At 36.4% G+C, this 25922-nt stretch overlaps 1 protein-coding gene and 1 pseudogene across 3 annotated transcripts; one reads left to right on the top strand and one right to left on the bottom strand.

Moving 5' to 3' along the window:
* Positions 1–7580: 7580 nt before the first annotated feature.
* On the bottom strand, positions 7581–10528 carry LOC127961402 (ornithine decarboxylase antizyme 2-like; annotated as a pseudogene).
* Positions 10529–17995: 7467 nt separating this feature from the next.
* On the top strand, positions 17996–25432 carry LOC127962689 (RNA-binding protein, mRNA-processing factor 2a-like). Of its 3 annotated transcripts, none has more exons than XM_052562335.1 (8): positions 18014–18515; positions 20045–20122; positions 20464–20502; positions 20774–20836; positions 22281–22431; positions 22800–22990; positions 24047–24118; positions 24197–25432. In XM_052562335.1, exons 1-7 carry the CDS (start codon positions 18462–18464, stop codon positions 24110–24112), a joined length of 642 nt encoding a protein of 213 aa, XP_052418295.1. In that variant the 5' UTR covers positions 18014–18461; the 3' UTR covers positions 24113–24118; positions 24197–25432. The 3 variants fall into 3 exon arrangements, with proteins under 3 accessions (XP_052418297.1, XP_052418295.1, XP_052418296.1); XM_052562336.1 differs by having other exon boundaries at positions 18039–18515; positions 22839–22990; XM_052562337.1 differs by lacking the exon at positions 20774–20836 and having other exon boundaries at positions 17996–18515.
* The last annotated feature ends 490 nt before the right edge of the window (positions 25433–25922 follow it).

Genomic DNA, 25922 nt, shown 5'->3' with positions numbered 1-25922 from the left:
TTAACATTGCGTCGTCATCTCTTATTTCTACGGTGCCCGTAAAGTGACTTGTTCAGTTAGTTTTGTCGTGGCCACGAAATAATAACTCGTGGGAACGTGATAATAGGTCGTGGCCACGGGATATTAATTTGTGTGCACGTCATATTAACTCGTGGGAACGTCATATTATGCTTCCATATATTATGTCGTGGCCACGAGATCATTTTGTCGAGGTAACGACATCCTTATGTCGTGGCCTCCAGATGCTATGTTGAGGGAACAACATCCATTTCTCGTGGCCACGACTTCTTATGTTGATGGAATGATATGTTTTTCTCCTGGCCACGAGTTTAGGCAAGGCAAGTTTATTTATATAGCACATTTCATACACAATGGTAATTCAAAGTGCTTTACATCAAAGAAAGTAAAATAATCATGAAAAATAAGAAAAAAATAAAACAAGCAATTTTAAAACTTTTAAAATGATTAAAACGTTTACTTAAAATCAATTTAAAAACCGTTAGAAAATGATTTTATATAAAATAAAACAGTGAAAATATAGTGCAATCAGTTGGGACATAGCACAGTGCTCATTCAATAAATGCACAACTAAACAGATGGGTTTTGAGTCTAGATTTAAAAGTGACTAGTGTTTTAGCACATCTGATCTCTTCTGGAAGCTGATTCCAACTGCGGGCAGCATAGTAACTAAAGGCGGACTCCCCTTGTTTTGTGTGAACCTTTGGTATTTCTAACTGACTTGAACCTAGTGATCTGAGTGCTCTGTTAGGTTTATATTCAGTGAGCATATCTGAAATATATTTCAGTCCTAGGTCATGTAGTGGCTTATATACGAGTAAAAGTATTTTAAAATCAATCCTAAATGTAACTGGAAGCTAGTGTAAGGACCTGAGGACTGGTGTGATATGCTCAGATCTTCTGGTTCTAGTCAGAATCCTGGCAGCAGCGTTCTGGATGAGCTGCAGCTGTCTAATGGTCTTTTTGGGAAGGCCGGTGAGGAGCCCATTACAATAGTCCACCCTGCTGGTGATAAAGGCATGAACTAGTTTCTCCAAGTCTTGGCTGGAAACAAAACATCTAATTCTTGCAATGTTTTTTAAATGATAGTATGCGGATTTAGTTACTGCTTTGACATGACTACTGAAACTAAGGTCTGTGTCCAGAATCACACCAAGATTCCTGACTTGAATTTTAGTTGTATGACCCCTAGGGTCAAGGTATGCATTCACCTTGAACACTTCATCTTTGTTTCCAAATGCAATGACAGTTTTTTCCTTGTTTAACTGAAGAAAGTTCTGGCACATCCAACTATTAATTTCATCAATGCATTTGCAGAGGGAGTCAATGGGGCTGTAGTCATTTGGAGATAAGGCTAGGTAAATCTGGATATCATCAGCATAGCTGTGATAGGCAATTTGGTTCTTTCTCATTATTTGACTCAGTGGAAGCATATACAGGCTTAACAAGAGTGGTGCAAGAATTTAGCCTTGTGGGACCCCACATGTCATGGACGTCCATTTAGACTTATGCTCTCCTAGACTCACATAATAACCTCTCCCTTCTAAGTATGACCTGAACCATTTAAGTTCCACCCCAGAAAGCCCGACCCAGTTTTCCAGTCTCTCTAGTAGTATGTTATGATCGACAGTGTCAAACGCAGCACTGAGATCTAGCAATACCAGCACCGATGAGTCGCAATTTAAGCGAATATCATTTATTATCTTAATGATTGCTGTCTCTGTGCTGTGATGCGGTCGAAAACCAGATTTAAAATTGTCCAGGTATCCATTTGAGTTTAAGTATTTGTTCATCTGATTAAAAACTACCTTTTCTATAATTTTGCCTATAAAAGGAAGATTAGATATTGGTCTGAAATTGCTCAAAATTGTGTTATCAAGATTGCTCTTTTTCAGGAGGGGCTTAACAACTGCAGTTTTTAGGGAGTTTGGAAATGTCCCAGAAAGAAGTGAGGCGTTCACCTCTTCTAAAAGATCTGCTTCTAAGCAGTTAAGCACACTTTTGAAAAAAGATGTGGGAAGTGTGTCAAAACAGCATTTTAGGTGCTGCACTATGTCTTCCAGAATTTTTCTATCAATTGTTTCAAAAATAGACATAGTATCTTTTTGATATTGTGGCCGAATCTGTCTGACCTCTACATTAGATTATATATCTCACTTGGCATTGAACTTTGAGCTTTAGAATTTTACAGGTATTATTTATACTCTAACAACAACATTACACACTAACTAAAGTTTGAAACGTGGGATTACGAAGAAGGGGACCTTTAAAAATTGTATATATTGTGTTCGGTGGAAAAAAAAGGTTGTGCTTTTACCAAGACATTTAAAAATAACATATTTTAGAGCTGTAATCACAATACCATGAAACCGTGATATTGTAAGGTTCTTAGGTTATCATACCGTCAGATTCTCATACCGGCCCATGCCTACTGGGGGTCTTCACAGGACCGGTTTGAAAACCACTGCTCTTCTGATTCAAATAACACGAACCACTTGCACATTTTCATGTGTCACTCACGTCTTTTAAAAGAATAAATCATAATACGAATAAACATTTGCATGTGTTGTTTTGTGCATGTTCATTTTGTATTAATTCCTGGTTCACAGACACTTTAACTGACCATGATAATCTTGTTATTTTGATCATAGCATTGTTTATTCAGACTTTTTTCATATTGTGTAATTACAATGACTGACATGAAGACTTATTTATATAGACTTCATATTACCTTTGCTGTATACAGGTTTTCATAGCACAAACTAATTATAATTATTTCCTGAAATGGCTGGGTCGTCTGGGATGCAAAGGCAGCTTTTTCCACCTTTTGACCACAGGATGTCGTTAGTGTGCACAGAGAAAAAAGAAAGCCCCGGTGCTTTGCAAAGCTTCCATCATTAGTTCACACCGTCTCTGTAACATATTGCTGTCTCAAATCATGCTCAGATAAACACTGCCAAGGTCAATGATTCAGAGAGTTCAGCTGCTTTGTAAATGCACAAAGTGATGATCTGTAGTGGCTAGTCAGCACAATACTCATGGGGTTCCGCTTTATCATCTGTGATCAGCCACAGCAGTCTTACCGTACAGCAGAGATGATTCAGTGAAATGCCATATTTAAGTTGACATTGGTCTGTATGTTCAGGACAGGATAGTAGCAATAGCTACAACCGCTCATTGGGTAGTGAACACATAGACAGTAAAAGAAATGGACACAGCGACCCCATTTGGATTCAACGGAGACAAATGAAGTCAATTAGAAGCACTCACTTCCTGGGGGTCGAGCGTAGAGCGCAGACTCAAACTGAGCTTGATGACATAGATGTCAGGTGAGCAACCTGTCTGACAACTGTAAGTCTTCTAATAACAGCTGTGCCAAGAGAAATCTGAATCACCCACGGAATCTTGCATACCTTGTTGAATAAATATGTCCCGTTGCCTTTATGGACTCTCTATGGGCTTCTCCCTTGACTTCATGTCTCCACGTCCCCCCGATAGCCTCATAGACAGTAAATATTTCCTGCGAGCTCCTCCTCCTGTCTATATGTTAATTTCTATACTGTGCGACAAAGAGTCGCAGGTTATGACACAATCGTTAGCCTATTTTTACAAAAACTGCTTCTACAGGGCCCACAACGTAAGATAAAAGGTAATGGGGCCTATTATACATTTTTGTGTTTCTTTAGAAATAATGAATGGACAAATGGAGTCTTTAAATGCCTCGGATGTAAAGTTATTCGCTGTCAAAGTGACGCCAAAATGAATGGGAGTCAATGGAATGCTAACAGCAGGTGGGGATCCGCTAGCCAATGGCAGTGACCAGGGGTGCTTAAATAAAATATGAAACCCTGCCCCCCTGAGTGAACATGATAGGGATCTGTGACGATTTCTTCTTCTTCTGACTTTTTATGGTGGTTGGCAAACAAACTAAAAGGTGCATTCCCGCAACCTACTGAGCTGGAATAGTAATAATTAAGGTAACGGACCAATAATAATAAATTGCCTTCTAAATCCTCTTAAACAGATGCACCTATCTTAAATATTTAATTAATGCTTTATATACTCTATTACTTTCCATTATTCAGCAGTTTTTGTGTGTGTGTGATATTTCCTATCCCCATTTCTTTGAACTCTTCCACCAGAATTATCCTTTCCTTTCGATACGCAGTGCAATATTAATACATGCTCTACATCGTCATCAACTGCAATTCCCAGACTCATATTTGTTCATTCTGTATAGGGAATAATTCTGAGTAAGCCCATGGTGAAGTCTGGTAATGACTGTGTCTTCTCTTCTACTGCCCAGACTTCCTCTTTCACCACCAAATTTTATTTTGAATCTGATAAAGACGTCTTCCTCTTTCCTCCTCATTCCATTCTACTACTTGCCATTTGCCTTTTACAGCTGTTCGAATTATACCTTTAACTTCTTTTTTACAAAGTGAATTATTCAGTTCTACAGAAGATCATTTCAGTGCCTCCTTTGCTAGATGATGCACTTCCTCATTTCCATCTACTCCCACATGTGCTGGAACCCACAGGAAGCATCTTGCTTCCCAATTTATTTAACCTGTGCATAGCTACTTAAAATAATTTCATATCATATATCTCCCACTAATTAGACTTGATGATGCCGAGAAAGAATCTGAGCATATTAACACATTCATTGGTCAAGAATCCTCCATCCACCTGGTAGCTAACAATATTGTGCCTTCTCCTATTGTGTAAACTCCTACTTCATCAGATACCCTTTTACCAATCTTAACTTATTTACTGCTGCTCGCCTGTTGTGTAAACTCCCACTTCATCAGATACCCTTTTACCAATTTTAACTTATACTTCTGGATATTTAGATCCATCAGTGAAAACTGTAATCATTGATCTATAATCCTGCTCAAGATACTGCATATCCGTTGCATCCTTAGTTATCACTCTATTTTTATCATTAATATTGTTTTTGCAAAACAATATTTGATGTATTTCTACCTGTAAAGCAGGAATAGGAGAAGACCTGATAGCATCACAACATATTCGTAATCCCTGTGACTGAAAAATTTCTAATTTATGCATGCAATGTGTTGAACGCAGACCCATACATCCATAATCTATGGTTGACCTAATTAGTGCATAATAAATTCTCTTCAGTGAATGACTTCTGTTCCCCCATTCCACCCCAGCTAAATATCTTGAAATATTTGCAACTTTTTTGCATTTATCAACAAAACTTTTTTTATATATGAGTTGCAAATGTCAGTTTAGTATCCAGCTAAATTCAGATGCTTTCTTTAACGTTCCGGAAAAAAAAAAGTCATTAATCATTACATTTAATAGGACAGAGAATAATATATTTTGGAGAATGATGATCCCACCCTGACTTGAATAGATCTATCAAAAAGGAAACAGTTAAACATTCTTCTACCAATACCCATCTGATCCAATTGAATTAGAAGTCCCTCTTTCCACATCATGTCGTGGGCTTTCTCCACACTGAAAAATACTCCTACTAAAACCTCCTTATTGACCTGCAGCTTCCTTATATCAGACTCTAGACGTAGAACCGCATCCATAGTGTTCCGACCTTTAGAAACCAACTCTGGTAAGGAGAAAAATATTCTTTATTTTCCAGAACATGATTCAGTCTAAATATAATCATTCTCTCCATACTAATCCTCTATGAACTAATAATTCTGGATTATCTCTTAAACAGTTATGTCTATGCCTTCTTAAACTGTCTGGGATATTATCATTACTATGCTAAAGCTTTTTCGATATCCAAAACAGCTGGTTTATTTCCATTTATTATAACTGGAATACTATTATTTCTTTTGTATTCCATTCATCTTCTTGATAATTCCCCACATATGACTTACTTCAGTTTCTTTCCCTATACTTTCACGATATTGTCTCCCATCATTTCTTTTTGCATTTTTGATCACCTCACCTTGCCTGTTTTCTCTAACACTCAGTAAAATCATTCAAAAATTTAGTTTTTCCTATAACCTTTTTCAGATCTTTATTCCGATGATTAGCTTTATTTCTTCACTACATTTAGCATTCCACCACGGGACTGGCTTCTTCCTTCTTCTTGTTTTACTTTTACCAATGACTCGCTTATTATTATATTCTTCAACCTCCTCTACTGAGTTTCCATCATCAATGTCTCACTTACCTCCTAAAACGTATCCCAGTCAGCTGAATTTCCATATCTATTCCTATTTTACAAATGGATAATGATCTCGGACAATAGAGTGTGCTCTTCTCCTTGCCAGATTTCCTGAAACAATGGTTAACTCTTAGTCAGTTGACTTTCCTTTTGCTAAATAAATTCTTTCATCATTAAAACAAATTATTAACACTTATATAACATATCCTCTATAATATTTCCATTAAAATCTTTTTTTTTTCACTTCCTCATAATATACTGTGTCCATTTAAATCTCCACACCAAACCAGTCTATGAAATTTCTATCCCCTATAATTTTTCTCAAGAATATCACTACTTAATCTTAATCTTTTATGGTAATTAATTATTCTCAAATTCTGATCTCCAGCCCATACATCTACTTCTACTTCTTCAAATTCATTACCTTATAAACTGTACCCCTTCCTTTACAAAAGTAGCCACTCCTCCTCCTCCTACTCCATATATTTTGTCCCTACGGACACTCTTATAATCTTGCAATTTAAAATCCAAATGAGATTTAAGCCTTGTTTACTGAATGTGAACTACATGTGGTTTATTATTCTGTTCTGCAACAATTATTATTATTATTTTTTTTTAATCTTGACCGTTCACTATTATGCTCCTTGCATTCCATTGCAATATCAATAACACAATTAGGATCAATCACAGCTCTCTCATCTGACATTCTAATAAAGGTTCAAGTTCATCGACCGGGATGTTAGAAATACTGTAGGTGTCAAAATTTACACTTAAACTAATTGAATTTTTAATTTCATTTAATATTTATAAAAGCATGCCAGCTACTGTAACTGATTGTGGGCATATAGGTGAGAGTCTATGTTGCAGCTCTTGTCTACCTCCCATAAAACCATTGCTGCTAAATGACCTTGATGTATGCATTTGACATTCAGTTTGTTTATTCCTACATGGTTTTGTGACGTTTTTTAGATAAAAATAAATAAAATTGCCACGATAATGCACAGTTTCAAAAACTTAAAAAGAAAACTGATGCTCCTTTGTCAAAATATTTACTAAGATTTCATGCTTCATTTCATTCTCATGCTTCTTTTATAGTTGTTGTTTGTTTGTTTGTTTTTTTTTGCAGTAAGTGAGCCTATATGCCCTGTCTTGCATTGTAAATGTATAAGCTGTATAAAGAAAGAAACAAAGAAAGAAAGTCTTTCTATCTGTTCCTAAGACTATCTATGAATGCCTTTGAAATACGTAAATTCTCCATAACCATACCTTTCCACAATGCGATATAAATATGAATACATGTTCCTGTTGTTATATTACCAAAAGCACTGCAGATATTGAAGCTAGAGTGGAAATTTATTAACAATTTATGTATTTGTGAAAAGGCTTAATTAAATTTCCATTATGTTCATTTATTAAGTTGTTTTATTTGTAGTTTCACTGAGAGACCATGTCAATTACAGATTCACTGAGTGAAATAAAAATTCCCATTACATTGCTATAATTCAGATTACATTTTTTTTTGTCATAAATACAATTTAGTCAGTGGATGAGATAAAACTCATCCACTGAAAACACAAGGATCACTCTTCAGTGCATATATCACAGGCATGATATGTGAGTTACTATCAGCCATTTACACACACACAACAAACCAGTTATATTGCCATTTTGATATTTAAACACATTTTAATGTTCAGTGTGAAAAGGTGTGTCTCTTTAAATGATCAGTAAGATTAACGTTACTTTTTTCAGTCACTGAATTACCCTGAATGCGCCTTTACAATGTTAGTTTTGAACAATAACTACTGCTTACTGATTTTGCATTTAGTGGACTTAGCAACAGTCTACAAGAATTATGTGTTTTAAAGGCCTTGTAGTCATTCTTCTGATGGGTGAGTTTGTTGTATAGTGTAGACCATAAGATGCAAATCTCCAGCAATGGATGCTATTAGATGATCTTGTTTTACAAGCTCAAAGCCAAGGTAGCAGAATGTTCTGGTGAGGAGTACTGCGGAAGAGACAAGAAGAAGTCACAACTTCTCAAAAATGCATCAGATTTTATAGAAGCTAGAAGATTTATGTTAACCCCTCTGGTGAAATGTGAGTAATGTTGTCACGATAGTGTCTTAAAACACAGTTGATAATTGAGAATGGTGTAATGTATTGTGGTTCTTTGTAACTGTTACTGTAAGACCCAACCCAACCCATTCCCAGCAAATCAAAACCACTCATCCTGAACTTACATTTATCAGGCCTGTTCTTCATGAACCACACAAATACATGGTTGATCTTCAGTTTCTCCTCTGCAAACTCCAAAACAGCAGTGAGCCTTCAGGATTAAGGAGAATAAAGAAAACATTCTTACTAATTCCCTTTAAGGAAAGTAAGTTCAATCTGACACCGTATTTGCAAGGCCTCCTGGTTATTTCTGACATGCAAGACTAACTCCCATCTCAAATGGGGAAATACTGAGATCCCAAAAAGTGCTGGACAAACTCACATTTTAAAAACATCTCTCAAATCAGTAATAAAACCTGACAAACTTTCCAATAAATGTTGTTTCTTTTGAACAAAATGCTGTTCATAGACTTCAGCTCAGCATTCAACACAATCATCCCTCAACAGCTCATTCACAATGACATTTCTACTTGTATCTTCAAAGGTGTTTGGCTGTGAAGAATCTGTTCCTTTTGGGATACAGTGAGAGTGCAGAAAGTAGTTATTCAAGACCTTTTAGGCCAGGATTAGAAGGTTTTGATGAATGTATAACCTCTATTAATATGACAGTAGTGGGGCTTACTGATCCATTCTCAGTGTCTTTTTGCTAAAATAGGTCTTATAGTTCAGTCCATACTAATCGCTTACCCTTCTTTGGTGCCTTTAAGAAGTTCTCCATTTGGTAAACCAACAAAGAGGCTACGGCCAGAGAGCACAGTCTGCATACTCCATGACAACTGCTCACTTAGCTGATACTGAAAATGCAGAATTGATGATTTGTTGTCCAGTAAGGTCACCTGCTGTTTCACAGTTAACTTCCCATCCTGCAAGAAAGGAAGACATAAAAATTATATAAGCAAAAATGACTTTACATTCATCTATGCATAAATAAAGTAACTTTCATCTCATAAACCTGGAAAGAAACAGGTGCTTATCTTTTGAACCACTGAAGCATCGCATTAGATTAGATATTTTTAGATGTAGCTGTAGTAGATAAGCATCTCCATTGTGAGGTTGTGATGCCCTCACCTTATGAAGGAGCACATCTTGAGTCAGATCCCTGCTCGTGCTAAGCCCAGCTGTGTTCATCCTCTGTGGGTGAGGAGCATCAGGAACACCACTGAGGCCCTGGAGCTTGCTGCCTGAGCCAGCGGAGCACACAAGCTGAATCCACAAGTACAGCTCTGCACAGACACAAGAAAGATCTTTCAACTTTGAGTTTATGGTCTTGAGTAATTCATGTTAAACAAACAAGACACAATACATGGCCAGTTTGACAAAAACTCTCATTTGGCTGCATATGGCATATACCTATTATGCTTATATGGCATATATTCTCGTATTTCTTTTTTATATTTATTTATTATGCTGCGTTACAAACTTTAGAAATAAAAATACAGAAAATAAACGTAAATGTCAGACACACAATGATAGAGAAACGATCTGACATGACAAATATGCGGTACTGATGATGTAAGAACATGATGTACTCTACACTGTCACGACTCTAAATACACTGAACACACTGAGTCTTAACCAGCTCCTCAACTATAGCTGTTGGATTTGCAGATACTGTAAATCAGATATGAATCATTGCGTATTATTCACCTAAATTCCGGATTACAGTTTATCCTGTAGCCTTTTTACAGGTAGCTGTTCATCTGCAGAATGTCAGTGTATTTTCATTTGGACGTAATGCACATATTACAAAAATAATATAATAAAATAAAACGGGTATTAGGGTATTAGGAGACAATAATTTAGTCTTTTCCAGCACTGACTGTTTCTATGAAACGCCAAACCATGGCTGATGCTCGAGGAGGTACTGACCTAACCAAGGAAAAAAGAAAGGAACAGAAAGAAAAAAAAAAACACGCGACTATTACTTACCTTGCTTGGGTGTTGATCATTTCTTCTCTACGCAATAGATTCGGGTGAGTTGTCCTGACGAGTCTCGGGTTTAAGGAAGTCCCTTTGGAAGATGACAATTATGATCCTTTGTTAGACCTATTAGAACCAAAGACAGAATAGATCACAATCGGGGATTAAATAGACGTTATGACGCTGCGTCCTCGCGCACGCCCTCTTCAGTGGCTCGAGTGCTGCTGCTTCAGCGTCATTTCAAGAGGTTGGACACGGTTCAAAATGTTCCCTTCACGGTTCATAGTGGGCGACAGGCAGCCAGTCTTAGTCACTTGTTATGTCCTAACATCACCACTAGATGAAGCAATAATCATATCTCAATCCTGTCCTCCACTGTCGCCTCATGAGTCCTTGCTTAACGCTGCTCTCTTTAGTGCAAATAATGTTTAATTAATTATTATAACTATTTTTAAATCCATACATTTAATAACATTTTTGTAATATTTCAGCATTTACTAAATTACTATACAACACAGAACTATTAACACACATACACATATAACTAACTATAAAACCTCATTATTGAACTGCATTTCATGTTTTTGTGTTGTAAATCAGTGTCTTCATTCATCTCTAACATTACCAGAGTGAATTTAATAAGACGTAACATATTATTAACACAACCCTTTTATTGATCTCTCGCTACTAAAACTACATCTCCTCAAAACTACATAAAATATGTATTTACCTTAAGAAAACACAATGTTTAAAACAATGTCCTGAATGAAGGCAGAGGTTAAAATATACCTTAGCTTCACAGCTGTCTGTACTTTTTGTCAGTAAACTGCAGAATAACAGTTAGGGGTGTGTGTCTTTTTTGCTTACTGGAGGTTTACTGAGTAGGTTTAGTTTCTCTTAAATAAGACACATGAATCAAATCATTTGGTGATTATATTACATATATATAAGTATAAGAACACAACCCTGTCTAATATTTCAAAATGATATGACCTCACAAAATGACTCAGTACAAAAACATGATCCTCCTGCTAGTGGCAGTGAGAAAGAGGCTCTTGGCAGCGCAGACTTTGCCTCATAGATAAAGAGGCATGAAGCGGAGGCTGGTCAGTCTAAGGGGAGGGTTGTCTAATCTTCCTCAGTAAAAACATGACTCTGGAAGCTTGTGGAATGCCTCTGCTGTGGGGGCGGCAGAGGGTCAGGCTGAGGTCAAGGCGGGTGGTATACATCAGCTGACAGATGACATCGCCTACCCCCACCACCCTCAAACACTGCCAAATACTGCCCACACCAGAGGACATGTTTAGGGTGTATGTCTATACATTAGTCTTGTTTGAAAAGGACAAGTTAAACAAAACTTTGGATGATCCTGAATTTAGCTTGCACGTGTAAAAAAAATGTCTGTCCTTTTGATTTTACAGTCTAAACATGCACCAAAAAAAGTGGGTGTATGATTAAGTTGAAAAAAGCTAGTAAACACTTTTTACTCAGAAATTGTGAGCACATTTCACAAATGTTTATAAAGAAATGGCAAGGATAACATTGAAATAAGTAGAAACAGTATAAAAATATAACATGTAATAATCATTGTTTTACTTACAAGTTAGAATTTATTTATTTAGATTTTTTACAGTGATGTAAATGTAAACTCAGATGTGCCATTGGAGAGATCATAATCTGAAAGCTGTTTAAAAATATATAAAATATTACAGCAATTTTGACAGTAGTTTTCAACAATATCAAGACCTTATGAAAAAAGGGAAAAAAAAATCATATACAATATTCAAATAAAGTATACAGACATAATAATATTAATATATTTTTATTACTATAACAAATCAAACATCAACTACAAAAAAAAAAACACACACACAACCAAAGTGACTAAAACATTAAACAAAAACTAAAATGTATATATATAAAAAATTAAACTAATTAAAACTTTAATAGTCTGAGCTGACACTTAAATGAACTATGATCCCACAATATGTCCTTCATAATGAAGTAAATATTTGATCATTATCTAGTGGAAAAAATAATATTAATAATACAAATTTTACAGATAACTATTTTTCCATTTACTCTCTCAGGGACATTTATATTAGCTGAATTGTATTATTATTATTAAATTGATTAACACTGCTTGACCTGAGCAAGCAGCTGTCCTCCTGGCGGCCTGTCAGTAGGCCTTTTGTTCCTCATTCTTAATCCTACCACTCCACACACACTGTGTCCACTTCTCTGGGCATAACTGTGTCCCATATTATGTAAACAACAAAGGGTGAGCGAGGTTGTGTTTGAAAAACTTTTACCACTTGCAGTTTTCGTCCTTGCGGCTGAGTCACCACTGAGTCTGGTACAAGCGCAAAGTTTCAAAGCTGTACAGGCAAAAGTGCAAGATGCACATTTCTGATCCTGTAAATGTATGGTTACATTTAGGCTGCTTTATTTATCATCCCATATGGCGCCGTTTTTTAAAGCGACATAAAGTGCACAGCATGGAGCGTCTGAATAATGCACACTGTACCGTCCTCTTAAGTCCAGAGAGAGTGTGTTGTGCAGTTGTGGAAAGAACAGGAGCTGACAGGCCAATACAGGAGGGAGGGTCATTATCAAATATTCATCTTTCTTAGAGGCCGAGACAGACTTCAGTAGATGTGATGGACAGCTGCGTAGTGCCCAGTCCCTTGCTGTATTTAAGTCTGACTTGTAGCGATTTCATGTGATTGTCCTCACTGTCTACAAAAACACTGATTGAACTGAGATATAGACTGATGTTGAGAAGCTATTAGAAATGTTTCAAGAGAATATAGTATCTGGTGTCATTGCATGTTCACATTTCTGGAATACCATAATGAGTCAATACCAAATACCAATACCAAAAAATTAGTGACCAATTTCATTTTCAAAACCAAAAATCAGTTTACTATTACTTTCATATCTAATATTGAGAAGGTAAATCTTAGCATATGCATGCTCCATCATGCACGCCCCTTATTCAGCCCTTAACAGTCCCAAGCATCACTGAATCACTCCCCCGACTTCTGTTTAATATTTCATGAGATCAGTTCCTCTTGACTGGTTTTTGTGTGTCTCTGTAGTTCTACTTTGCAGTCTGTGCTGTGTGAGAGGTTTAAAATGGTTATATGAAGTTCTGCTTGCACCATCAGAAAAGTGGGTCTCAAAAGCTGTTTGTGCTTGATGGTAAGTCTTAAAAAAGCCTTGCAGATGATGACCAGCCTCCTAAAATCAAGTTTCAAAACTTATTTGCTACATAAATGTTAATTTAATTTAAGACTTTAGACTTTAATTCGCGCACTCTTAGACTGGGCACATAGACTTTAGGGTAGCACCATACTGAACTTTCAGCAGACAAAAACTGCATAAAACTGATTTGAATGTTACCATTGAAAAGACTTTAAGCCTGTCCGTCACAGCCTTGTTTTCATCCCCATAAAATTCATATGGCATCTTCCCTGACTAAGGTCTATACAGTGATGTTGTAACATATGACCTAAAATATGATTAAATATTGTATTAATTAAAATAACCCACTTTTTGTTGAGGCTCAGCATAGCACTCTTCCAAAACCCTTATGGAGAAATGGTCAGATTTTTTATTCTTGTGCATTTTCAAATTGTCCTTAGGGTTTACTGTATAATTTATTAAAAAAATAAATAATATAAGTATTATTAAATATAGTCATCCTGTCGTTTCATATTGGACAGCCTCAGTTCAAATTGTCATTTGTCTGAATACACAGTAGCTCACGTTTGTTTCTCTCAGTATGAGCTAAGCCCAATTATTTGAGATGGAGCACTGAAGAGACTCATTGAGGTTATTTTTTTATTTTTATTTTTTTGTAATTTGTCCTGTTTGGCAGCCAGTCTAGGCACAAGGGACAGAGCCTTGATGTTCCCATCCAGTTTCCAGAGTATTTACTATTTCAGTCCTTCTTGCTTTTTGTTTTTTGTTTTTTTACATTATACATAGTCTTCATGAAAGTTTGGCTGGGATTGAATTTCCTAAATGCATGAAATGTTTATGTAAGACAGCGTCAAAACGCCAGCGTTCTGTGCTATCAGATCCCAATTTGTCTCTCTGGGAATGTGTTGCCCTTTGTTTTAGCAGTATAACCTTTTATGTGCATTTTCCAAATTTAAACAGGAAACATGGGATCACTTGTGAAAATATGAGGGAGTACATAAAATAAATAGCTCTTTAATCAAGAAGACATAGTAAAACTTTAACAAATATGTGAGCAAAAAAAAAGAAAGAAAAAGACATTTTTAAATATATTCTAACTGCTTTGAAAAAAAAAAAAAAGAAAAGAAAAAAAAAACGTTATTTATCATTTGCGAGTGTCTTCGTAGAGTTGTTTGCTTTAATATGAGAAAAAACAGAAGGCAACAGATAGAGGAAATGACAGATTAACACAAGAGCTTTTGTAAATTCTGATTTGGCAGTCCAAGAGAAAACAGATGCAAGAGAAAGCTAAAGGGCATACTAATATCCTTTGGTCACAAGGTCTCATTGCTTCAAGAAGCAAAAGAGGCTGCAAACAGGAAATAGACTGTATTGATGCAAGCAGAACTTATCATTATTTTGGTTGTGTTTGTTTCATCCGGCTCTGCATCAACAATTATTCCAGAGATTCTACACCAATGGTTTGTTTTTACAGTGGCAAAAATGTCCCTGACCATGAGGCAATGAACTGTGGTGACTGTGTTTTAGGTGATGGCCGAGTACGAAGGTTTCTTTAGACAGAGAGCATTTTCCCAAAATGCCCGGCTGAAATACACTACACAACTTTTAAAATCGTAACAGATTTTAAAATACTAGGCATCCTAAACTTAACTTAAAACTGAACAGCTATGGATCACACACCACCAGACTTTGAAATCATTCTGAATACAACAAACTCATGGAGAAATTCTACAATTGTCTTAAAATATCAGTAATGTTTAATCTCCTCCGACTGGATGGAATCATATATTCTGAAGCTAAAATGTCTGTGTTTGTGCCCATCACAAACTATGCAGTTTTCTGTCAATTCTGCAGACTTTTGGCAACTAGTGACTCACTCAGACTGTAAATTGGGGCAAAAATCAAAAATGAAAAAGCTGTGTAGTATATTCCAGCCTTTACACCAGTGCAATCCTGCTGACGTGATGGGAAAAAAAAGAAGCCAAAAATTATATGTGTCTTATTAATGTGGATGCATTACTGAGTATCATCACTCACAACGTGAATCACAAAACTAAAAGAACTCTCAATAATGTCACCACTTATACATCTAAAGTGTGAAAGCCTTTCCAAAAGGAATATTTTTTTTTGACTTGAACGTCTCTTCTGAGCGGAAAGAAGGAGCGCTGTAAATGTTGGATATGCAGTGAGGCACAGAGGACACGGGGAACACAAGCTAAGTGCTGTGGAGCTCTATGACGCCGATGTGATGGGACGGGGCCAGTGAGGCGTGAGGAGGAGGAGTGTGGATTGAGGTGGCTTTTGGGACAATGGGCCTGCTCTTCTCCAATAAAACATGAAGGCCTCATAACAGCATTCTGACCCCACTGTACAGGCTTTGTGTTGGGGAGCTCACCACTAACAAGGAGATGACACGAAACGGGATGTCGATTAACAATACGCCGAGAATTTGCAGGGATGAGCTATACCTGTCACTTTGATGATAATATGTTGTGTTTTTTTTTTTGTTTTTTTTTTTTTTTATATAAAGTACTAGAAGGAGTTTAAATAATTTGGTCTGAATGTGACTTTGCAGTGTAACATGTCAGACGAATGCCAGCACCCTTCTGGCTGTGACATGTCTGCACTCAGCCAATCTGTGCACTTGTCATTCTTTAAGAGCCTGGCACTGATACCTTTATCAGTCTGTAAGCTTTGGCTCTGTGTACCTGTGCTCTGTTTGACTTATTTTTAAACCCCTGAGAACAAGAGGAATAGGTTACTGTTAGAATGAGTGTTAATGGAAAAACGCACATCAGGGCAGTCAACCTTTCATTTAATGTTGTTGCAAAAGGTTTTTCAAACCAATTTGTATTTGTAATCGCAATGAATCGCATCCAAAATAAAAGTTTTTGTTCACATATACTACAGGAGTGTGTCCTGTGTATATTTATTATGTATATATAAATACACACCTATGCATGTATATATATTTTTTTAAAAATACGTTTATATACAGTACAGATCAAAGGTTTGGACACACCTTATCATTTAAAGAGTTTTCTTTATTTTCATGACTATGAAAATTGTAGATTCACACTGAAGGCATCAAAACTATGAATTAACGCATGTGGAATTATGTATGGAATTATATACATGACAAAAAAGTTTGAAACAACTGAAAATGTCATATTGTAGGTTCTTCAAAGTAGCCACCTTTAGCTTTGATTACTGCTTTGCACACTCTTGGCATTCTCTTGATGAGCTTCAAGAGGTAGTCACCTGAAATGGTCTTCCAACAGTCTTGAAGGAGTTCCCCGAGAGATGCTTAGCACTTGTTGGCCCTTTTGCCTTCTGTCTGCGGTCCAGTTCACCCCTAAACCATCTCGATTGGGTTCAGGTCCGGTGACTGTGGAGGCCAGGTCATCTGGCGCAGCACCCCATCACTCTTCTTCTTGCTCAAATAGCCCTTGATGCCTTCAGTGTGACTCTACAATTTTCATAGTCATGAAAATAAAGAAAACTCTTTGAATGAGAAAGTGTGTCCAAACTTTTGGTCTGTACTGTATATATATATATATATATATATCATATATATACAGTACATATATGTATATGATTATGAATATATATATATATATATATATATATATATATATATATATATATATATATATATATATAAGATTATATTCATAATAATATACATTATATGAGTATAAATATATACATGTAAATACTTGTAATTATTTTAAATATATATATATATATATATATATATATATATATATATATATATATATATATATATACTGTATTTGTGTGTATTTATATATAAGCTACATAGATATACACAGTACACACAGAAATATCATGCAAATTAATCACGATAAAGGACTACTTTAAAGATCCAGTTTGGAGCTTGTAACTGAATTAAGCAGTCACTATAAGACAGGCCCTCAAACAAACTGCAAGTCTGTGAATAAACATCTGTAGGATTTATAAATAGTTCATAGCTCCCTTATGCACAATGGAATTCGAGAGGCCTGGCAAGAATGATTTTGTCTATAATTAGACTTAGATTTGTACAAATAAAAAAAAAAAAAAAAAAAAAACTTCTCAACCCTTACCGCAGGCTTCAACAATGCTCATTTACTTTGTGTGACTACACAATGTCAGGAAACATGACAGAAGACCAGCTGAAGGTGCAAACAGTTTAACATAACATTTATGAGCTTTACAGTACAGGCCCATTTTTACCAGACGATTGGTTCCCTGCATTGTGTGTCTCGCCAAGTTTAAAGAAAAGTAGCTTTCCTTTTAAACAGATGTTCCCATAATTAAATGCACTCAAATGTCAGGGTTATTTTTAGAATAGCTCAGTTTTTCAACAAACAAAAAGATGCATACATCCTGACCCTTTCACAACTGCCACCCATAAAGAAACTTCAAAGTTAGTTTTACAAAGCTTTTATATGCCTCGAGTAAACGAATTCCTCTCTTTTATTTACTCTCCTCCCTCCTCCTGATACAGTTGATATGAGATGTCTCCAATAATAAAAGGAGCGGTTCCAATTGGTCCGTACTTCCCCATGAAGGCGATGATTCACTAATGGAGGGGTTGGCTTCACCACCAGCTGCAGCGCCGCTCTCGAGCCTGCCCCATCTCTCTTGATGACCTAATTGGCGAGCAGGTCAACTATGGAACAGGTCCTACCCATGACATCTGCTTTCTTTGAAATTTAACATTTAAAACGAGGTAAATGTGAGGTGGCAGCGTCGTTTCTCTTCCCCTCACCACCACGCACTGCACTTCTTTTCACCGAGTCACCTTCGCGTCTTCAGTTCACCTGGCACTTTTGACACGACCTCAGTGTCCCGCACGAGTTCTGCTGAGTCCCGCACGGATCGCCATCAGGATCCAGTCGCACTTTAGGACGCTGAAAAAAACGAAACTTCTGCCGGTCCTTCTGGGTGTCTCAAGTTTACATTCAAGATGAGTATCAAGTCTGACTCCGAGCCGAACAACAATGTCCCAATAGAAGAGGAGGTGAGAGTTCGGAGTTTAAAATTAGTCAATGAGGTGTTGTATTAAAAAAAATAATCTGTCTAGGTCGATGTACATGTTTTTTGTTACAATCTTTTGAAGTGTGAAGGGGAGCCTCAGCGTCTCCCATTAAGTGTGTTTGTGGGTGTGTGTGTGTGTGTGGTGTCTTTTTTAGTAAGGAAATAATCACAATTAAAAGACGGTGGTTTAAAGTTAATAATTTCAGATTGAATATAAATGGTTTTGCATTAAATCAATGACTTCCTTTACCTTGACGTTATGATTTTGTTGAGCGGTATGTTATTGGCGCTTCCTTCAAACGTTTAGGGAGTTACATTGCGTCAGGTGTAAAGTTTGTTTGTCTTTGGGTTAGCTTTTTTTGGCCAGGGTCTCAATAAAATACAAAAAAGCCGCTCAGTAGATTTAGTTTGTCTCAAACTGTCACACAGACGCAAATCACCGAATTGTTTGAAATTTGCTTCAGCGTCACTGACCTTTAATGGTTGTATACAATTTTGTTCTGGTCGTAATGCAGCACTGCGTAATAATTGTTTGGTTTCTTCATAAACCATGCTTTTAAAGATGCAAACAGTTAAAACTAAATAAAATAAATGGCTTAAAGCATATTTCAGTCTTATTGGTGTCTGTGTATACGTGTGTTTTTATATCCCTTACAAACCGCAATAAACCTGAGACATGTTAGTGTGTGTGTATATATATATATATATATATATATATATATATGTGTGTGTGTATATATATATATATATATATATATATATATATATATATATATATATATATATATATATATATATATATATATATATATAAAAAGAGCTTTTTTTGCACATTATTATTTGTAAATAGACACCACTGCCTTATGCAGCTGTTTTGATCCATTAATGAATGGCATCTCAAATAAGAGACAATCAACTTCGAAAACGGTTTTGGATTGTGGTTGTCAGTATCACTTGAAGCTAGTGAAACCTGAAGCTATTAATTTAAACTGAACCTTTATACATGATCATTACAACACAGAGGTGGTGCAGAGGTGAGGGGTTGAGGGCCGAGGAATGGTGTTGCGCCGTCGGGGTTGTTGTTGTGGGTCAGAGGAAGGAAGTGCTGTCACACTGTGCGATGTTGTCCATCGCTGTTCCACTGGCAGTCCATTGTGGCTTTGAACCCCCCACCAAGTCAAAGCGAGTGGATGTGCATTTGTTTATTTCTGTAGCTGAATGTGGCCATCATGTAGCTGAATGCGTTTTTCATGAATCTTTGTACTATAAGTTTTGAGTGTGAAGCTGCCAGGCTTTTTAAAACCCAATTCATGGCTTTTTGTATTTTTCAGGTCATTGCAAACCATAAGCATTTAATTTATTTTAGTTTTTTACTTTAGTAAATAAATGTTGACTTCGTGATCCAAGGGTCATTGATCACTTCATTTCTGTTCTGTGTCTAAACTAAGTCATCTCCTTTTGTGTTATCTAGAAACTTTGCATGCATTTTAAAATGTATTTTGTATTTTACAGGTACGAACACTATTTGTCAGTGGTCTGCCAACAGATATCAAATCTCGTGAACTTTATCTGCTATTTCGACCATTTAAGGTAAAAACAGAGGTTTTAAATGGTAAATCTCATTGACAGTGTTTAGTTGAAACTCTACTTCTAGTTCCTAATTGTTGTGGTCGCCCAATCAACAGTTAGAAATTCTCACTGAAACAATGAATTGACTGGAGGGGAATAGTGAAGTTTCAAAATTGAGTTTTAGAGTTGTAAGAATTGGAATAATTCTTAGCAGCAGAGATGTTCCAGTCGCACAGATTAGCAGTGCGGTAAAGTGCATCCTCTCTGACAGAGTTGGCCTCTTATAGGGAGTGCAGCAGGAATTTCTTCCTTTTCAAGCATGTGACTACATTGTGGTAATTGGATTTAATTTTCCTTTTCAGGGTTATGAGGGTTCACTTATCAAGTTAACATCAAAGCAGGTGAGACATTGTTTGATATTAGCTGACCAGGCCTGTGTGTTGTATTAAAAACATTTACTTTGGCACTTGTGTTGCGGTCAAGCCTTTTTTTATTTTAGTGATTTTATAAACCTATATTTAGTACTGTGTAGTGAGCAATCACATTTATTATTATTATTATTATTATTGTATTTTTTGGATCGTTTTAGTAATGAAAGTTACACTTACCATGTCTCTTGTATGTTTTTGATAAATTACACCATGGCCATTGACTTGTTTCTTTCTTTTTCAGCCTGTTGGTTTTGTAACCTTTGATAGTCGTTCCGGTGCTGAAGCGGCAAAGAATGCATTAAATGTAAGAAACCAGTTATCTGTAAGCAATGGCTTGAAATATTGATAATCTGTTGAATATTATCAGCTAGGTTCATACTTGATGCGGTTTAAATGCATTATCTACTGTATATACATTAAGAATATTTTCTGCTGTCAATTTGTACAATAATGGCCATAGCTTGTATCTCATTTGACAATTAAAACATGGTGAGCTTGGAGAGATACTCCATCCCAAAATGAAAATTGTCATTTAATCCCTTACCCCCATGCTGTTTAAACCTTTAAGAGCTTTGTTCGTCTTCAGAACACAATTTTAAGATATTTGGGATGAAAACCAGGAGGCTTGTAAGTTACACTGTCAAAGTTCTGAAAAGTATGAAAAGCATGGTCAGAATAGTCCATCTGCCATCAGTGCTGTCATGATATTAGATTTTTTTTAATATCATGGTTATTGTGGCCATACGAATTCACAATATAGATAAATTGTAATATCTATAGAAACCTTGGGGGAGGATATCAAATTATTTTTTTCCTTTTTTTCCCAATGAGCAAAAAAATACTGATAAACGCAGGTCACAAGTTTTCTTTGAAGCTCCTATGAAGTAACAGGAAAATACTGTCAAGTTCAACAGTATGATGAATCAATATTAATGGTAACGCTTTACAATAAGATATTAACTATCATGAACCAGGAACAATACATTTATTACACAATTTATTAATCTTTGTTAATGTTAATAAATAGTCATCCATTGTTCATGTTAGTTAACACTGCATTGTTTACAAACACAACCTGTTATTTTAATGCATAAGTAAATGCTGAAATGAACAAACTAAGATTAATAAATGCTGTGGAAATAGTTCATTTATTTAACTAATGTAAACTAATGAACCTTATTGAAGAATGACCATAGATGACCGTTAAGTGCATGGCACTGCGACCTACTTAACATTTTACGGAGTTTAATTTAGCAATGTGGTTGCTCTGTTATTCAAGATCAAGGTTGTGGGTTCGAGTCTCAGGCCGGCAAGGCACTAAACCCCCAACTGCTCCTTGTGCACCTCAGCATAAATGGCTGCCCACTGCAAGTGATTACTAACAAAAATTTCATTTTGGGATGGAGTATCCCTTTAAAGTAGTCTCATACATTGAAATGTTCCAATGCATTACAAATAAATGCATAATGTTTATATCAAAACTTACTGAGCACCATGATGGCCGGAGAAGCCACTATTCAGTAGATTACCAGTAATGTGTGTGGTTTTTTTTTTTTTTTTTTTTGTCTTTAGTGTGTAGTATGTGTCCACTTCTGTTTAGGTAACCACTAGCTTTGCTGTTCAATCACTATTAGAAACGTTCACTGCATGTGGGCACCAGCTTAAAACGCACTGCACATTTTGACCAGGGTCTGGCAGGCACAACCCATCCCCATTACTCTGTCCCCCTCCCTCCCTTGTGTCTCCAGGGGGTTCGATTTGACCCTGAAAACCCGCAGACCCTCCGGTTAGAGTTTGCTAAGGCCAACACGAAGATGGCAAAGAGTAAGCTGATGGGCACTCCGAATCCCACAAATATCCACCCAGCTCTAGGAGCGCACTTCATAGCACGGGACCCATGTAAGTTCATGGCCAACACAGTAGTTCACACACTGCAGAGTCAGGCATACACATCTATAGAGTAGATCTTAGGAAAACACAAGAAGAGACTAATCCACCTCCACATGCATGTGTCATTAGCAAATGGCCTTTTCTGTTCTCTTAGTTCTATTACACATAAGTTGAGCCTTAGCACTTCACATCTTATTCAACCTCTCTTCTGTTCCAAGTCACAGAAATGACCAGAGATCACACAGGTATCAGGATTTAGTTCCTGCCTCTTTAAGAGTCTTTAGGAGTGTTTGTGCCTCTGACTTGAACAATGTGTCACTTGGTTTTGAAGTGGTGATTTCAGTCATGTCTGAGATACTGAACTCAACTGGCCTCAGTCTCAGGTGATGGTTTGCTCTGCTCATCCCAATCCTCAGATGATTTGACAGGGGCAGCACTGATCCCAGCATCTCCAGAGGCCTGGTCTCCTTACCCTTTCTATACCCCAGAGCTCAGCCCCGGCCTGCCCCACACGGCTTTCACCTACCCAGCAGCGGCCGCTGCAGCAGCAGCTGCACTTCATGCTCAGGTGAGGCCATCTGAAATTTATTTTTTCTCTTTTAAATTTTTTTTTTTTCCCTTGCATGTAGTTTTTTGGTGTGTGTGGTGTGTGTTGTTCGTTTTTAACTTTAAAATTGCCATTTTAACTCTTTAATAGTTTTTTCATTACTGTACTAGGTTCCAGATTCATATTTATAAATATCATGCACTAATTTATGGAAGGCCATGTTTCACAAATTAAATCCTGCTAGTCATGTCAAAATAAATGGATTTAAAAAAATTTCCATAAAGAAAACAAAGCATTTTAATGTAAAGATACATCAATATTATGATTTTGTTGGAAGATCTTTTAATGCACCATTATGAATGTTTATAAAAAAACAAAAAAAAAAAGTGTATAAAAGTTTGTATTCTTTCTGGGCAGGAAGTCAATGTAGCGAGCGTAATTTTAGTAATTTGAGACATTTAAGTCTTTAAACATTGTTGTGACTAGTGGGGCAGGGCCCGAGAGCCGTGGGAACCGGAGCGAGGCCGGTGGAGTGATTGGAGATGAGCGACACCTGCTCGACCCACCGGTCTCGAGTTCCACGGAGGAGATGGAAGGATATAAAACAGGAGCGACGACAGTGAAGGACGAGTGAAGCCCAGGTGTCGCTCATCTCCAATCACTCCACCGGCCTCGCTCCGGTTCCCACGGCTCTCGGACCCGCCCCACTCGTCACAATTGTTTTGTGTATTATTTACATGTTTTACAACCTCCAAAAGATAATTTCATGTTTTGTATGCCAGTCACCTTTAAGTTATGTTGGTTACGCAAATGAGTTACTACTCTGTTCAATGCTAACATGTTTTCCTATCTCGGATAAGTAGAGGCTGTCTCAATGTCAAGTAAAGGCTAATGATCTGGTCCAAAAGATGTTCTAATTATTCAAAGAAATCAACTGTCAGCTGTGACGGCTTGGGTCACATGCTAATGAATTGTGAAGATTTCCTTGGCTCTTTCACAAAGTCTGAAGGTGTTAACTTTTTTTTTTTTTTTTTTTTTTTTTTTTTTTTATATCGTTTTATTTCTTTATTTTTTTAGATGCGCTGGTATCCCTCCACATCAGACTCATCCCAGCCTGGATGGAAATCACGGCAATTCTGTTAAAATCTAGTAAGGCCATTCTATTCCTCTCCCATGCAACATGTGATTCATAAAATGTTCTCTTTAATATTTTTTTCTTTCTTTCAGGTTTCTCTTGAAATGGTGTCTTCCAGCTCCTGTTTAAAAATGGTTCAGTGCATTTGAACTTTAGGCTTTTGGATGTATTAAAATCCTTTGGAATTAGGCCATGAAGAGATGAAATTTGCTTTCATATTGCTCATTGAGCCTGTATTGAAATTAGTTCTGTCAAACGATTAATCAATTAGTTTTTGCTTGCGTAATGCTTGTGTTCTGTGTATATTTATGTATACATTTGAAAATATTGACATGTATTTACATGTCTATCTATTCATAATTTATATTCTAAATATTTAATATAAAAAAAATCTGAAATGTATGTGTAATATTTATTATCATACAGCACACATACATTATGTGCGATTTTAATCATTTGACAGCACTAATCATTGCCAACAGCACAAAAATAGACCTTAGCAGTTCTTAATGGATTGGTCCCTTGAACTTTCTCTATCCCCCTCTTTTTTTTCTTTGTATTGAAGAATTTAAGATAAGATACTAATTTATTTGTTAATTGAGATTTGCTCTGGATCGACATAAAATGAGACCATCAACTGAAGCTGACATTGAGCATGTTAGTTTTGACATGAAGTGTAGCTCTGTGTGTCATTGTATGTTTGTTGCTTCAATGATCTGTGTAACCTTTTTCAGTTTGTCTTGTTTGGTAGCATGGTCATTTAAAGTTGCTTATGTTATATACAAAACTTTGGCCAACTTATTTTGGGTAATGTGATGTCCAGACAGTCATATGGTTCCCCCCACTAATGTCCACTGTAACACATCACAGAGGGTCTGGTGACTTTACAAAATATGAGACCACCTCAATCTAGAGTGTGTGACTGGGGAAACAAGAGTTTGTGCAATTGAGATGAATAATCTGTACACGTTATTGGTAACCCTTTCTTTGTGTTGACATTTGTTTTTGTATCCATGTCCTTTTATAGCAGTTTCAGAGGTTAAGTTGTAGTGTGTGTGTGTGGTGTGTGTGGTTTTTTTTTTTTTTTTTTTTTTTTATAAATGTGTCAGTGTGGCACAAAACAAACAGTATATGGACAGCAAATTTGCTGCTAACATGAAATTGCTGTTTCAAGTTAATTCTCTGAATATAAAGAGATGCTACAAGTGTGCATGGGTTTTAATGTGGGTATAGTAATGGTTTATTCAAACATTTGAAATGCATTTGTAAAGTGTTTGGTGTACAAAAATACTACTGTATAATAGTATTAAAATGGGAATGCATTAAAATGTCTTGTGTGTACTTTTATTGAACTGTGCACTACAGTTATGTTTCAATTGCAGCAGCTTTCATGCGTCTGAAATTAGGTTCATAATTTACAGAAGTAGGCTAAAAATATGGTCATCCATACTCATGTTTTCAAATATGCGTGACTTCGTTGCACAAAAGGGATGTTAGACAGAATGTCTAGGGTCTCGCCTTTTATTTTTGGCATAATAAATCTGAGACTCTCATGCCCAACATATCCTTTTGTGTCATTAAAGAACATCAAACAGGTTTACAACAGCATGAAACTTTTACTTTTGAGGTGAACTGTCCTTTTAAAGTGAAGACCCTATGAAACAATGTAAGTGCTGCCATCTAGAGGAAGTGAGTCGGTAGTCTGTCATTTGTTTTAAATACAATGCCTGCCCTGAAAGTATCTGCTGGTCTCTTTTGCAATGTGCCTGCTGTTAATCACTATTGTATTTACTGTATTATAGAAGTCTTTAGTCACAA

Source organism: Carassius gibelio, chromosome B7, assembly GCF_023724105.1.
Source record: "Carassius gibelio isolate Cgi1373 ecotype wild population from Czech Republic chromosome B7, carGib1.2-hapl.c, whole genome shotgun sequence".
Classification (NCBI taxonomy): Eukaryota; Metazoa; Chordata; class Actinopteri; order Cypriniformes; family Cyprinidae; genus Carassius; species Carassius gibelio.
This window is presented reverse-complemented; position numbering and strand designations above follow the sequence as displayed.

Coding starts and splice junctions, on each gene's coding strand:
- LOC127962689 (XM_052562335.1), top strand. CDS start 18,462: ATGAGTATCAAGTCTGACTCCGAGCCGAACAACAATGTCCCAATAGAA. Junction 22,432..22,799: donor CTTCATAGCACGGGACCCAT/GTAAGTTCATGG, acceptor AACTGGCCTCAG/TCTCAGGTGATGGTTTGCTC. Junction 22,991..24,046: donor CAGCTGCACTTCATGCTCAG/GTGAGGCCATCT, acceptor TTATTTTTTTAG/ATGCGCTGGTATCCCTCCAC.